Genomic DNA, 14,177 nt, shown 5'->3' on the forward strand with positions numbered 1-14,177 from the left:
TGAGTAAAATTAGATTTTTGGGTGAACCATCCCTTTAAAGTGCACTAAATAGAAAATCCCAACTGCAACCAATAACTCAGCAGATTTGGACAGATATGAAAAGAGTTTTTAAATAAAGGTTTTCCTCTAAGATCCGGCAGCAAGAAACCTGTCTGAACACTGAAAGTCTTATCTTATTACAGCACAATGAAACCGATTTGTCACAAAAATCATCACCTTTCAATTATAAAGGCTGCAGTCAGTATCACGCTCGCAGAACATCATACTGTACGTCTGTGCAGCTCAATCAAATCATCCTGATACAAGAAAATCATTTCACTCTGAGTCTGAACAAATTAATCTCACAGACCTGATGAGAACTAATAAACCCTCTGACACAGTTCAGTAGAGAACAGGAGAGGTGAATTGGAGATGGAAAACTGACTCTGTTAGCATATTAAAGTGACAGAAGCTCTTGAAGTAATTTTGGTCATGTCTGACGTGCAATTAAAGGTTGAATCGTGTCCAGCTGAGTTTAATTCAGCAGGACAGGAACCCATCGCTCATATCCAGATGCTCTGTCATCCTTTCATTCACCTTAAAGAGCTTCTTAGCAGGCCTGCATGATTTTGAAAAAAAAAAAGTTCATTATGATATTTAATTTTTCTGTGATACACTTTTCAAAGATTAAATTTAAAGCTCTATTTGGAAAGAATTCATCATTTTAGATTGATTGGGTTGATTTTATAGGGGAAAACATTTGCATAAAATATAATAAACCAATCATAAATACAGTAGAGCAAATTTACAGTTAAAATAAATGGGCTATCCAACAAGTTAAAATGGGAGGTTTTATTTCAGATAAAATGTGCACTTCAGTTGGAGCACCCCAGGGCTGTGTTTTATCTCCGTTCATTTTTTAATTTCTATACAAATCCATGTGGGTTCATTTTAAAATAGAAATATTGTAAAGTATGTGAATGATACTGTGTTGATGAGCCATTTAAATGAAGAGAAGGACGAACACAGCCCTGTTCCTGAATACTTTTTAGACTGTTGTGAAAATTCAAACCTTCTCCTAAACATTCCTAAAACTAATGAGACGGTTATTGATTTTAGAGAAAGAGCACAAAACAAAACTCAGCCCACATTAATTATTGGCGAGTAAATTCAGTTAAGAACATCATAAATATGTGGGTGTGATGTTGGATAATAAAACTAAATGGGATGTATGGACTGATTGTGTAAAGAAAAAGCTTTAAAAACAGAGAATGAACTACTTAAAGAAATTACTGTCTTTTAATGTTGACAATGTTGATAATATTTTATAGTGCTTTTATTGAAAGTATTGCAACATTTTGTGTAATCTGTTGGTCCCAGAAGAAGTCACTGGGTGGTAACAACAGCCAGTAAGTTGTTGGAAATGAAACTATAGAGCACTGATAGTATATACAAAGAAAGAGAACTAAATAATTGACAATCATGATTGTCAATGATGAGAGACATCGTTTATCAAACACCTTCCAATTGATATTACCAGGTCATCGATAATGTGTCCCCAAGTGTGTAAGAAATAGGAAAATGTATCATTTATACCCCAAGCAATCAAGTTTTAAATTCCTTCACTGTCAGTAGCAGTTGATGGCCAGTAGACTTGGTTATTTTTTTAGAGAAGAGGCATTGTGTTTTTAAATATGATATGATATGATATGATATGATATGATATTATATTATATTTTATTTTATTATATACGCCAAATCTCTGTGAGTGTATGCTGCAAACTGCAAATGAAATTTCCCTACGGGGACAAATAAAGTTAACTATAACTAACAAATAAGTAAAACTAACTACCTGACTTTTCCTTCATCAAACTTGACTGATTTCTGTGAGATTCTTGGATCCATGTGAGTTCCAATATGTCTTCTGCAGTATTTGTGATGATTGGGATGCAGTTCAACAGATGATTCATTGGAAAAATCGAACTTATGCCAAATTTCCAAATAATCAACTAGAAGTCAAGTACGTATTCACTATTTATCTTTCCTAAAGTTACTTATGACTCCACACATCATCTGAGGCTCCTAGTAACTATAATCTTGATTGTGACTATTGCAGCTGCGCACACTGCGATATCGATGCTAAAACTATATATTGTGCAGCCCTACTTTTTAGTCCTCCCTTATGCTTAAAATGTCATCACTTGGCCTTAAAGAAAACATGAAACAATTTCAAATTCACTTTTTTTTTTCTTAGAACATATTTACAAGTACAGTACGAACAATACTAATTTGCTACTGAAAATTCTGATCAGAAATGTATGAATTGCAAGCAGCAAACTTGAAATATAAACTAAATTTCTTTGCTTTCCTTTTTTAAAATTTTGCAGTGAAAACGAGTTTTCATAGATCGGGGACTTCGAATGTGCATGAAATCCTCATGAAAATGGTAAAGATCAGGAACATCATGTACCATATATATATATATATATTTATATATATATATATATATATATATATATATATATATATATATATATATATATATATATATATATATATATATATATATATATATATATATATATATATATATGTACCTATGTAATGTAATTGTACTATATATAATTACCATATATAATAAAAAAATTTAGTGTCTGTATGCATTTTTCATGGTGTACTTTCATGAATTTACCTTGAATTCATAAGACTCTTCAATGATTACTTCAAGTTTCACGTGTTCACCCAGGGTCGGACGACCCATTTCAGCAATACGCCTCTCATCTTTCTCTTTTTTAGTCAGGGTCTCTTCCTCCCCGTCCTCTGAGAGAGAGAAAAAAAAGAAATACATAAAAAAATAAAAAGAGATGTACAAAACAACAAGATGCAGATACAGAGGGTAAAATAAGTATTGAACGTGTCATGATTTTTCCTAGTAGATATAATTCAACAGAGTCTAAACATCTTCATGGTTCTGTCGGTTTCATTTATGAAGTCTGATTTTTTGTATGTATATTCAGGTGGGTTTAGGTCAAGTGATTGGCTGGGTCATTATAGCAGCTTTATTTTCTTTTCTGAAAACAGCTCAGAGTTTCCTTCTCTGTGTTTTGGATCATTGTCTTTCTGAAATGTTCACCCTGGTTTCATCTTCATCATCTGGTAATGTAGTTGTTGGAACTGAAGCAGTTAATATTCATTTACACTGACGAGGAGCAGTTGCTGAATAACTACTGAGAGATTTCAGATGCTGTCTGAGCTTTCCATGTCTTTCTACATCTCGCTTTCTTCATGTGTTCAATACTTTTCCCCAATGTCATTTAATTTTATTACACATAACTTCATTACTAAATGAATTAGTTTTGTTTATTTTAAATGTATGGATTATTTTGGATGTTACTGACATCTTGGTAAAATTTCAAGAGAACAGCATCTTTAGAAATATATTTTCTTGGAAAAATGGTGACGTGTTAAATACTTATTTCACACGCTGTTTATATGACATCATTTGTTGTGTTTAAATAGGGCAATAATGACTGCAATGTGAACTATGCTGCTGTGTGTTTGTTCAGAAGCATGGGAATGCAATGCTGTCAATCTGGACTTGAGCACCTTCGAAGGCGTGGGTGCTTTAAAAGTATGTCAACATTATTGATCTAAAACAAAAAAAACGAATAGCTAATAATAAGCATTTAAAGGAACGGTTCACTCAGAAATGTTGTCACTCCCTAGTTGTTCCAACCCACTTATTCTGTGAAAGATAAAAGGCAGAAATGTTCAAAGTTTGTTTGGAATGAAAAACAGGGTCATAAATGTAATAGTATGACACTTTAAAGTGCCTCGTTATGTTATTTGAAAGCTGTCTTATTTAGCTTTTTTTCTGTCACTGATTGGTCAGATGCTATTGATTTTAACCTATCAATTAAAGTCTTATTGAAAATTTTTTTTTTTAACATGTACAGGCCCGCGGGGTTCGAAAGATCCACCCTTCACTGACAAAGTGCAGAATTTGTCTCTATAGGTATATTTCTTTAATCAGTTTTTTAAACTAATACAATTCTAATATCATAACATTATTTATAAAACTGCAATACCTACAGTTTAAATTAGGGTTGGGCAATGTCAACCAATTTGGCATCGTACGATGTCTAATGTGAAACATCGTGATGGATGATGGTATCATCATTGTAGGCGGCGTTTGTTCATTCATTTTCTTTTTTGGCTTAGTCCCTTTACCAATCCGGGGCTGCCACAGCGGAATGGACAGCCAACTTATCCAGCACGTTTTTAAGACTCGGCGGATGCCCTTTCAGCCTCAACCCATCTCTGGGAAACATCCACACACACTCATTCACACTCTGACAATTTAGCCTACCCAATTCACCTGTACCGCATGTCTTTGGACTGTGGGGGAAACCGGAGCACCCAAAGGTAACCCACACGAACGCAAAAAGAACAAGCAAACTCCACACAGAAACACCAACTGACCCAGCCGAGGCTCGAGCCAGCAACCTTGTTGCAGTGAGGCGACAGCACTATCTACTGTGCCACTGCGTCGCCTGGCGGTGAATTAATTATTTATTAATTATTTATTTATTATGAATTAAATATTTGTAGCCTACCGTTTCAACTACCTGACCCTCATAGTCTTTGTTTTACCCATAATCAAATCATAAATAAACAAAGGTAAGTTACACTCAAATTACCACCTGTCAATTACTTTTTCCGCGGGAATGGTGTACAGCCAACAGAAACCAACAAACAGTATCTGAGGTTTCGCTAAAATTACTAAGTACAAGCGTGAAAGCAAAAGATTGAAGCAGTATTCTGACGCTGTGACACGGCACCATTTTAAAACTAAGACGTATTAGTGTAAACGGCGCCTGAGTGTGTATTTTTCCGCGAGCGGGTTGCTGCTGCAATCGCAATGCTGGCTCAGCATCGTGATGTCTGTCGATGGCATCGTCTATCGACCCAACTTTAGTTTAAATGCACATTTGTAAGTAAATACTTCATGGTAATAACTTAGTAGAAAGTGAGATGATTTTTGGGATAAAAGACTACCCCTTTCAATAGTCTGGCTACAGGCCTGTAATAGGTATAATTAAAAGTCTGTGTAAAAAATCTAATTGTACAAAACTATTTTTTTTTTTAGTAATCTTCAATCAAAGACTGACCATTTTCTTCCACATTTAGAGAGGCGGTCCTTCTCTGCTGACGTCAGTTTGACGGATTTAGCCTCAATTTTCTTAACCACGCCACTATACCGTTGGTGTGCTATGAGGGAATGATGTCCAAAAATAAAGCCTTGCTCACTACTCAATATTCAGCTTCAGCTGGAAGTACATCAACATAGTGAAATAAAAGCTTTAGCAGCTTTCGGCTCACATGGACTTTGACCTTTGGGTGAACTGTTGCTTTTAATGGGATTGTTTACAAAAAATGCTCATTAGCTCAGGTTAATAAAATCACCTTTTCCCTAAATATAATGTCATATTTCTTGAATTGAACTGCTTGGTTCATGTGAATTAGCTTCATAATGGGATCATGTCCTTTTTTTTAATCTGCAAAATTTTAGTTTTTAATTGAGAGACAGAATTTAAAAAAATCTGAATATGTGATTTCAAGTCTAGTCAATATGTGTTTGGAGTGAAATGAGGATAAGATAAACAATTACACAAAAGACCAATAAGTGAATAAAACTGATTAAAAACACTGATGTGATTTATTGCAATCATTAACATCTCATTCCATAAATAATGTATTAATGGTAAACTAATGAGGTATTGACAGCCATCCTCACAAACGCTTTATGAAACAGGATGTTAAGAACACACTGAACAAGGAAGAATGAATAAATTATTAAATGAATGAAAAGAAAAGAAAAGAAAAGAAAAGAAAGAGAAAGTGAGTGGAAGAGGAGAGGAAATGTATACCTGAGATGCTGATAATGGTGGAGGGGATTGGTTTGTCTCTACCCTGCACTTTCCGGTACACATCCCTGCCTGATAAACACATTCACTGAACAGCGTTAGCACAGATGCTAACAGACATATAGAGCTTTATTTATGATGATGCACTGTTAAATAAAGCTTTGTAAAGCAGATGGTGAAAATTTCAGTGATCACTTCAGAGAACAGAGCAAGTATTTGTTGTATCTGATATATTTGTAAGCATTTTTTTATAATTTAACATATATATATATATATATATATATATATATATATATATATATATATATATATATATACATAATATTTGTATAAAATTTATAAAATTGTCATATGACCACTTATTTTTGTTCTTTAAATTTTAATAAGTACAAGTTAGAATACGTGTTATTTTTACAATCTAACACTCTAAATGGAAAATTGTTTCCTACACATTTTATTTTCTCAAAAGGTATTTAAAACATTGAATTAAAGAATTTACAATATGTTTTCTAATACAAGTCATTTAGTTAATTTATGCAAATGGAATGTCTGATTTTTCATCAATATATATTTTTGGGACTACACACACAAACACACACACACACACACACTGCATCTGTGGGTCATGAGGACTCAATAAGCCTAATGTACTTCATACTATACAAAATGCTTTTCATATGGCCTTATCCTACTCCTACACTTAAACCCAACCCTCACAGGAAACCTGTGGAAAATTTAAAATGTCAAAATACTCCATTAAGTATGATTTTTAAGCGTTTCGAATTTCGAGGACATGCCTTAAAGAAGCAAACAATCTTAAAGTAACACTTAGGTCATACCCATGTCCTTTTAGATCATACAATGTCCTTGCAAACCACATAAACAAGTCCACACACACACACACACAAACACAAAATACCTTTAAAAAAATCTGTATTTGCATTTTACTACTTATTCTTTAAAATAAAGCTCTGATAATATATGTGCAAAATTTTAAGTAAAAAAAAATTAATAAAGAGCATTTTCAGAACATTTGGTCATAATAAATGTTTTGTTTTGAATTAAAATCAGGCTAATTCCACAAAATATTAATTTCATGAGATCTAAAATTTATATGAACATGTCAGAAAACATGATATCTTTTAGTTGCAACACAGGCTCATTGTGGATACGTGCACCTGTCTACATTTCTGGAGAGTGCGAATTATGAACCCAGAGTTATGACTGGCTCCATTTCATCTTTAACACTAACGTTACAGGGCGGTATGACACCACCAATGGCTTCTGTTCCTTTTAGCACTACCAGCTGACCGATTACCTCAGTACGGATGACTTTTCTGGTGTTACTGGATTGCCCAGTAGCTCGTGGCTGCGACTGCTTTTCTTTTTCTAGATTGCTTTTAAAAAACATTATCGGTCGGGTTTTGGGAAGGGGATGGTTGTTTGGGAGAGTCAAAACACTGTTTTTTTTCCCAGTGTTACAAGTTTGTCCAATAGCTTGCCACATATGCTATTGGACTTCAGTCATGGAGCCGAATTGGCAGCGATGACGGGTTCAAGTGCGGTGAAGAATGGTTTCAGAAAACAGTTAAAATTTCGCTGTCCACAGAAATTAAGACCCGGCTACGTATCCGTAATGAGGTTGTTTTTGTTATCTAATGCAAAAAAGTGTAAATGAAAACTTTTGATTTTAAACTTGAAAGGAATGTTATCAGTATTTTAGAGAACAAAACTTTTTTCAGATTATAGATGAGATTATTTACATGACAACAATAAACGCTTTAAAAAAAAAAAAAAAAAAAAAATATATATATATATATATATATATATATATATATATATACTGTAAAAATATCTAATAAATTTAACAACATTAAATGTTCATAAATTTGAAACATGTAAACAAAGCCAATAATTATTAAGACAACTAATCGTTTAATATAACAGCTGCTATCTAAAGTGGTTTTGGCGCTGTTGACACCTCCGTATCACTATCATATTAATACACAAACAAATCTCCACACCCTCGCCTGAATAGCCAATTTCAACACTTCTGAATGATGTGCTAATTTAAGGATTGGCTGTTCTCTCTGTGCTGAAATTTTCAACCCACAGACACTCCTCGGACATGTACTGTAAATAGTGTTTGCGTGTGATCACAGTTGAGCGAGTTTGACAAGACGGCGGTTATGAAAGCTCTGCACGTCAGCTGAAGGCACACTAGCTATATGCTTTCTCATTAGGGAGCAGCCCGTTTGCCTTTAGGAACAATGCCAGTGAGGGTTACTGAATGGATGACAGTGGGTTGTGCTCTCGCCCTTCACACAGTGTCTTTGTGGCGTGCAACAAATGTGGCATTGCATAAGAAAGTAAAGTAATACAGTAGGTTCGTGGCACGGCGATAGCAATTAATCACAGCTATGTAAACTAGTGCCATGTACAAGTTGAAAATTAGATTGTCATATTGTTTTGATTAAATAGCTAAATTAGCTTCAGAAATGAACAGTGTTAGTGTTTTTAGTAGAGATATAGGCTGTGTTTGAACAGTTATAATTTGAGGCTGATGTAATGGATATAAAAGTAAATTATGAATAATTCAAATTAAATAATTAATGATAACTTATTAATTATATAATATAAATGAATGAATTTATTTAAGCATTCATTTATAATCAATTATAAATGAATGCATGAACGCAAAACTCAATTTTTGTTTTTATTGAAATATTATGCACTTAAGTAACTTTTATTTATAATGCAGAATAATTATTTATTATGCAAATACAAAATCTCTCTCTCTCTTTTTAAATACAGTGCATCCAGAAAGTATATACACTTTTTCCACATTTTTATGTTACAGCCTTATTCCTTATTTCCTCATAATTTAACACACAATAACCCATAATGGCAATGTGAAAAAAGATTTTTTGAAACTGTTGAAAATTTATTAAAAAAAAATAAAAAAAAATCTGAAACATCACAGTTAAAGTCAGAATTATTAGCCCCCCTTTGATTTTTTTTTTCTTTTTTAACAATTTCCCAAATGATGTTTAACAGAGCAAGGATATTTCCACAGTATGTTTGATAATGTTTTTTTTTCTTTTGGAGAAAGTCTTATTTGTTTTATTTTGGCTAGAATAAAAGCAGTTTTTAATTTTTTAAAAACCATTTTAAGGTCAAAATTATTAGCCCCATTAAGCTTTTTTATTTTGATAGTCTACATAACAAACCATCGTTATACTATAACTTGCCTAATTACCCTAACCTGCCTAGGTAACCTAATTAACCTAGTTAAGCCTTTAAGTGTCACTTTAAGCTGTATAGAAGTGTCCTTAAAATATCTGGTAAAATGTTATTTACTGTCAACATGGCAAAGATAAAATAAATCAGTTATTATAAATTAGTTATTAAAACTATTATGATTAGAAATGTGTTGTAAAAAATCTTGAAAAAACAGAAATTGCCTTTTGCTCAATACTTTGTTGATGCACCTTTGCAATAAATTACAGCCTCAAGTCTTTTTAAATATGATGCCACAAGCTTGGCACACCTGTCTTTGGGAATTTTTGCCCATTCCTCTTTGCAGTACCTCTCAAGCTCTAACAGGTTGGATGGGAAGCGACAGTGTTCAGCCATTTTCAGATCTCTCCAGAGATGTTCAATTGGATTTAGATCTGGGCTCGGGCTGGGCCATTCAAGGACATGTGAAGCCACTCCATTGATATGTTGGAGGTGTGCTTTGGGTCATTGTCCTGCTGGAAGATGAACCGTCGCCCCAGCCTGAGGTCAAGAGCACTCTGAAGCAGGTTTTCATTCAGGATGTCTCTGTACATTGCTACATTCATCTTTCCCTCCATCCTGACAAGTCTTCCAGTTCCTGCTCCTGAAAACATCCTCACAGCATGATGCTGCCACCACCATGCTTCACTGTGTATGGTATTAGCCTGGTGATGAGCGGTGCCTGGTTTTCTCCAAATGTAACGCCTGTCATTCACTCCAAAGAGTTCAATTTTAGTCTCATCAGACCAGAGAATTTTGTTTCTTATGGTCTGAGAGTCCTTCAGATGCCTTTTGGCAAATTCCAGGCAGGGAGTGGCTTCCGTCTGGCCACTCTACCATACAGACCTGATTGGTGGATTGCTTCTCTCTCCACTGAAGAATGCTGGAGCTCAGACATAGTAACCATCAGGTTATTGATCACCTTCCTGACTAAGGCTCTTCTCCCCCGATCTCTCAGCTTAGATAGCTGGCCAGCTCTAGGAAGAGTCCTGGTGGCTTTTAAAATCTTCCACTTATGTATGATGGAGGCCACTGTGCTCATTAGAACTTTCAAGGCAGCAGAATTTTTTTTGTAACTTTCCCCAGCCTTGTGCCTTGAGACAATCCTTTCTCTGACAATTCTTTCTCTTCATACTTGCCTTTTCAAATCATGTTCAATCAACTGAATTTACCACAGGTGAACTCCAATTAAGCTGCTAAAACATCTCAAGAATGATTAGTGGAAACAGAATGTACCTGAGGTCAATTTAGAGCTCTAAGGCTGTGAATATGTACATGTGATTTTCAGCTTTTTTTTATTTTTAATACATTTGCAACAATTCCAAAAAATCTTTTTTTTTTTCACATTGTTACTGATATTAAATTAAAATATATATATTTAAATATTTGTTTAGGTAATTTTGCTGCAAAGTCTACGCAATAAGACAGAAAGCAAAGCAAATTATAAATTTCTATCTGTACAGTATCTGTCCCAGTTGCTATATATGAGCAAATAAGCCGCACATTAATCAGAGTGCCAAACAAAGGCTCATTGTCAAGTGAACAGTTACAAACACATCCAATGTTAGCTTTGGCGTCCAGCTTGGTGAAAAGTAAAATGTAATCTCTTACCATAAAGTTGCTTATCTATCAAAGAAAAGATTTCATAGAAAAGATGAAGTCTACTCATTCGCCTGGTTAGTGAAGCAAGTTAGCTTCAGTAGCTGGTATTGAGTTAGCTAAGCATTTCCAAAGATATGTATTACCATACCTGTCTTCACGAATCCACCTAAAATCATAAAAACAGCAGAAATGACCTCACTCCTTATTCAATTCATGTTTTAAAGCTCTTGTTTTTGTAAGGAGAAGAAACTTTGTAGATATCTTGCTAATATTAAAGTGTAAATATTTGTTAAAGACAGAAAAAAATTAGTAAACTAAGCAAAATATGCCACAAAATATGACAACATATGATAAAACCAGCATTATCCAGCCAAACTTTAGTGAAAAAGATTAAAAAAGCAGTTTTTTGCAGAAAAAATTAAGCAAGCTTATGAATATGAGATATGCACAAAGAGCTTATGCACAGTAAGAAATAAACATTTGATGATGACATGATGAAATAAACATTTATAAAGTGGTTTACAGAAATTAATAGCAGGGAAAAAAGAGACAGCTTACCACATTCATGCAGCAACATAGCTGACGTAGACAATGAAGGACAGACAGGACATAAAACACAGAAGAACAGAAGAAAATGGAGATAAAGAAAGAGCAAAATGATTATGAATGAACCAACAGAGTAACATACTCATTCTGTCTAAACACACATATGCAAGTATTATCCTATTATTATTAATATTATTAGTGATAATTTTATATTTAGCCATCGCTTTAGTGTATGCCACATATAATCTTTCATAAATTACTCAAAATGCAGATTCAGATGCTTAATTTAAATTTGAATGGTATTATACATAGAAGGACATTCAATTTATTGCAATAATAATAATTTAATTTAATTTAATTTAATTTAATTTAATTTAATTTAATTTAATTTAATTTAATTTAATTTAATTTAATAAATACACCACCTAATAAAAGTCTTTTCGCCTAAGCAAGTTTTAGGAGCAACCAATAATAACTTGACTTCTAGTTGATCATTTGGTATTAAAAGTGGCTTATATGAAAGGCAAAATCCTCTAGATTACGCTTATTTTACCAAAATAAAATATGATCATGTCTTGATTTGGAATTATTTAATTAGGACAGCAAGGTCTGACTTTGCTTGAACAAAAGTCTTGTCACTTAACAGAAATAATGTACAGTATAGAATATAAAGTCATGCTGCAGTGGGAAAATAATTAATATTGTGTATAACTCCCATGAGCTTGGAGGACTGCATCCATACATCTCTGCAACGACTCAAATAACTTATTAATAAAGTCATCTGGAATGGCAAAAAGCTTTCTTGCAGGAACTCCTCCTTCATCTTAAATCCGACATGCACAATAAAACAAATAATATTTAGATTATATACAAACGTGAAATTCATTAATATTATTATTATTATTAGTTATAATTTAAGATTTCTAGCAGTCATTATTATAATTTCAGTCTCCCATAGTCCTTCATAAATTACATTCAATGCTGATTCAGATGCTTTAAGTATTAAACAAAAAATGAAGGCAATACATTTGGCATTATTTTTCTTAAAGCATTCAATTTAACACATTAACTGATTAATAATAATCATAATAATATGTGTTTTATTGGAATAAAAAAAGATTGAGACAAAACTATAAAAATAATAACTTAAATATTAAACAATATCTTAATTTTGTTCTAAATTAATTTACACAGTTAATCATTTTATTTTTGCATGTAACTGACAGTGATATCACCATGAAATCTAATTTAAAAAGTGAGGCCAAGAGAAAATCAAATCTAATCTCCTTCTATTAGTACAGAGAGCATGAAGCATCACAGGCTCTGGAATTTGGCAAGACAGCCCATGTATCTGCCGCTCATTATGCTTTCAATTGCCCTTGTCTCATCCTGGCCTGAAGAAACAGACCCTACGGCTTCAGTCGGAGCCAATTACGCCCATTTACTGAGAGAACTCTTAACCTTTCGGCCAGGAGGGAACATGAGGGAGAACTCCACAGAAACTGAGCAGCAAGCGGGAGGCAAACGACATTATTGCAACAGCAGAACCGAAGTGGAGGATCAGTTTTGAAGGAGGAGCGAAGGAAGGTAAAGACAGTAGCCAGAAGAGAAAGAAAAGATTTGTTTGACTCGTTTCTTTGCTATCTTTCACCTGTCCATCCCCTCCTCCTCCATTCTGGCTCCTGCAGCTCTATGAAGAAGTTTGCATGCTTGTCATACTCCTCATGGTCAAGAATTTTAACCTTTATGGTCTTCCTGTGAGGGGAACATAATAAAATCACATTTGAGCGGTGAAGTGTGTTTGGGCGTTCATTTTGAGGAACATCAGATGCTTTTAAAACAGCAAATCGAGCCAATTAAGTTCCTGAATAAAGGCATGTTCACGTCAGGATGATAATAGTAGGAATAAGGTTTTTAAGAAAGTGTGTTGCTCACTGGAATTAACAATAAAAAGTGCCTGGTATTAATGGGATAGTTCACCCAAATAAGAAAATTCACTTTAAATAATGAGCACTCATCACAAAACTTGTTTACTTCAGTTTACTAAATGAATAAATGTAAATGTAAATGCAACCAAACTATAATTCCTTCTCCCTACTATGGAAGTCAATAGCGCTCATCAACATTCTTCAAAATATTTTCTTTTGTGTTCAACAGAAGAAGAAACAAAAACCTCACACAAGTTTGGTGAGTGAATAAATGAGTTGCTCGATTACAGGAACAAACATAATCATGATTATTCTGGTAAAAATTGTAATCACGATAGTTTAAAATGAGTATCAGTGTCATGAGCAAATAGGTTTGCTTTTACATCTATACAATGAATAGATAATGTAATTTCACAATTTTCAATACCAAAGTATTGAATAAGACAACGTTAAAAACAAAATTCCTCAAAATTACGGAAAATAATAAAAAATATAATAAAAATATCATGTAACAAACTATGCTTTAAGTATCTTTATTGTAATGCTGTGTTCATATCAGATGCGGCATCAAAGGAAAAATCAATTTTATGGGTTAAAAGCATGTCTGATCGCTGACTAGTTTCATTGCTAAATGCCTAACATGGATTTTATTGAGATAGTAGCTGTCCATTATGTGCTTTAGAAAGGCTGAAAAACAGCATAAATTTGTTCGGTGCTATGTTCACGAGATCCTTTCAGAGTTGCACATAACTATACCTGGATGATGGAAGCTTTCAGCGGTGCTTCAGACTGAGTCCAGCCTAGTTTGATGAACTCTTGTCTAGTGTGGGCAAGAGGGTTTCCCCTCGGGACAACCACAACAGAAGCTATGTCATAATAATACCCTTGCATGAGCAAGCTCCTGATTGGTTGACGC

The 14,177-nt window shown here is 33.7% G+C and overlaps 1 protein-coding gene across 8 annotated transcripts in view; it reads right to left on the minus strand.

Annotated features, from left to right (window-relative positions):
- Nucleotides 1–14,177, minus strand: part of slc8a1a (solute carrier family 8 member 1a) — a 103,542-nt gene that overhangs the window by 14,700 nt on the left and 74,665 nt on the right. For 4 of the 8 annotated variants that reach the window (XM_087272382.1, XM_087272384.1, XM_087272383.1 and 1 more), the window contains 5 exons: nucleotides 11,346–11,366; nucleotides 10,936–10,953; nucleotides 10,797–10,811; nucleotides 5,910–5,978; nucleotides 2,672–2,799 (listed from right to left, as the gene is read on the minus strand). In XM_087272382.1, the coding sequence (XP_087128508.1) occupies nucleotides 2,672–2,799; nucleotides 5,910–5,978; nucleotides 10,797–10,811; nucleotides 10,936–10,953; nucleotides 11,346–11,366 (251 nt within the window). Of the gene's footprint in view, nucleotides 1–2,671; nucleotides 2,800–5,909; nucleotides 5,995–10,796; nucleotides 10,812–10,935; nucleotides 10,954–11,345; nucleotides 11,367–12,984; nucleotides 13,089–14,177 lie in introns of all 8 variants that reach the window. The other 4 variants (XM_087272386.1, XM_087272385.1, XR_015501956.1 and 1 more) reach the window with 3 other exon arrangements.

This window comes from Danio rerio, chromosome 11, assembly GCF_052040795.2.
Source record: "Danio rerio strain M-AB ecotype USA chromosome 11, GRCz13ab, whole genome shotgun sequence".
NCBI classification, from domain to species: domain Eukaryota; kingdom Metazoa; phylum Chordata; class Actinopteri; order Cypriniformes; family Danionidae; genus Danio; species Danio rerio.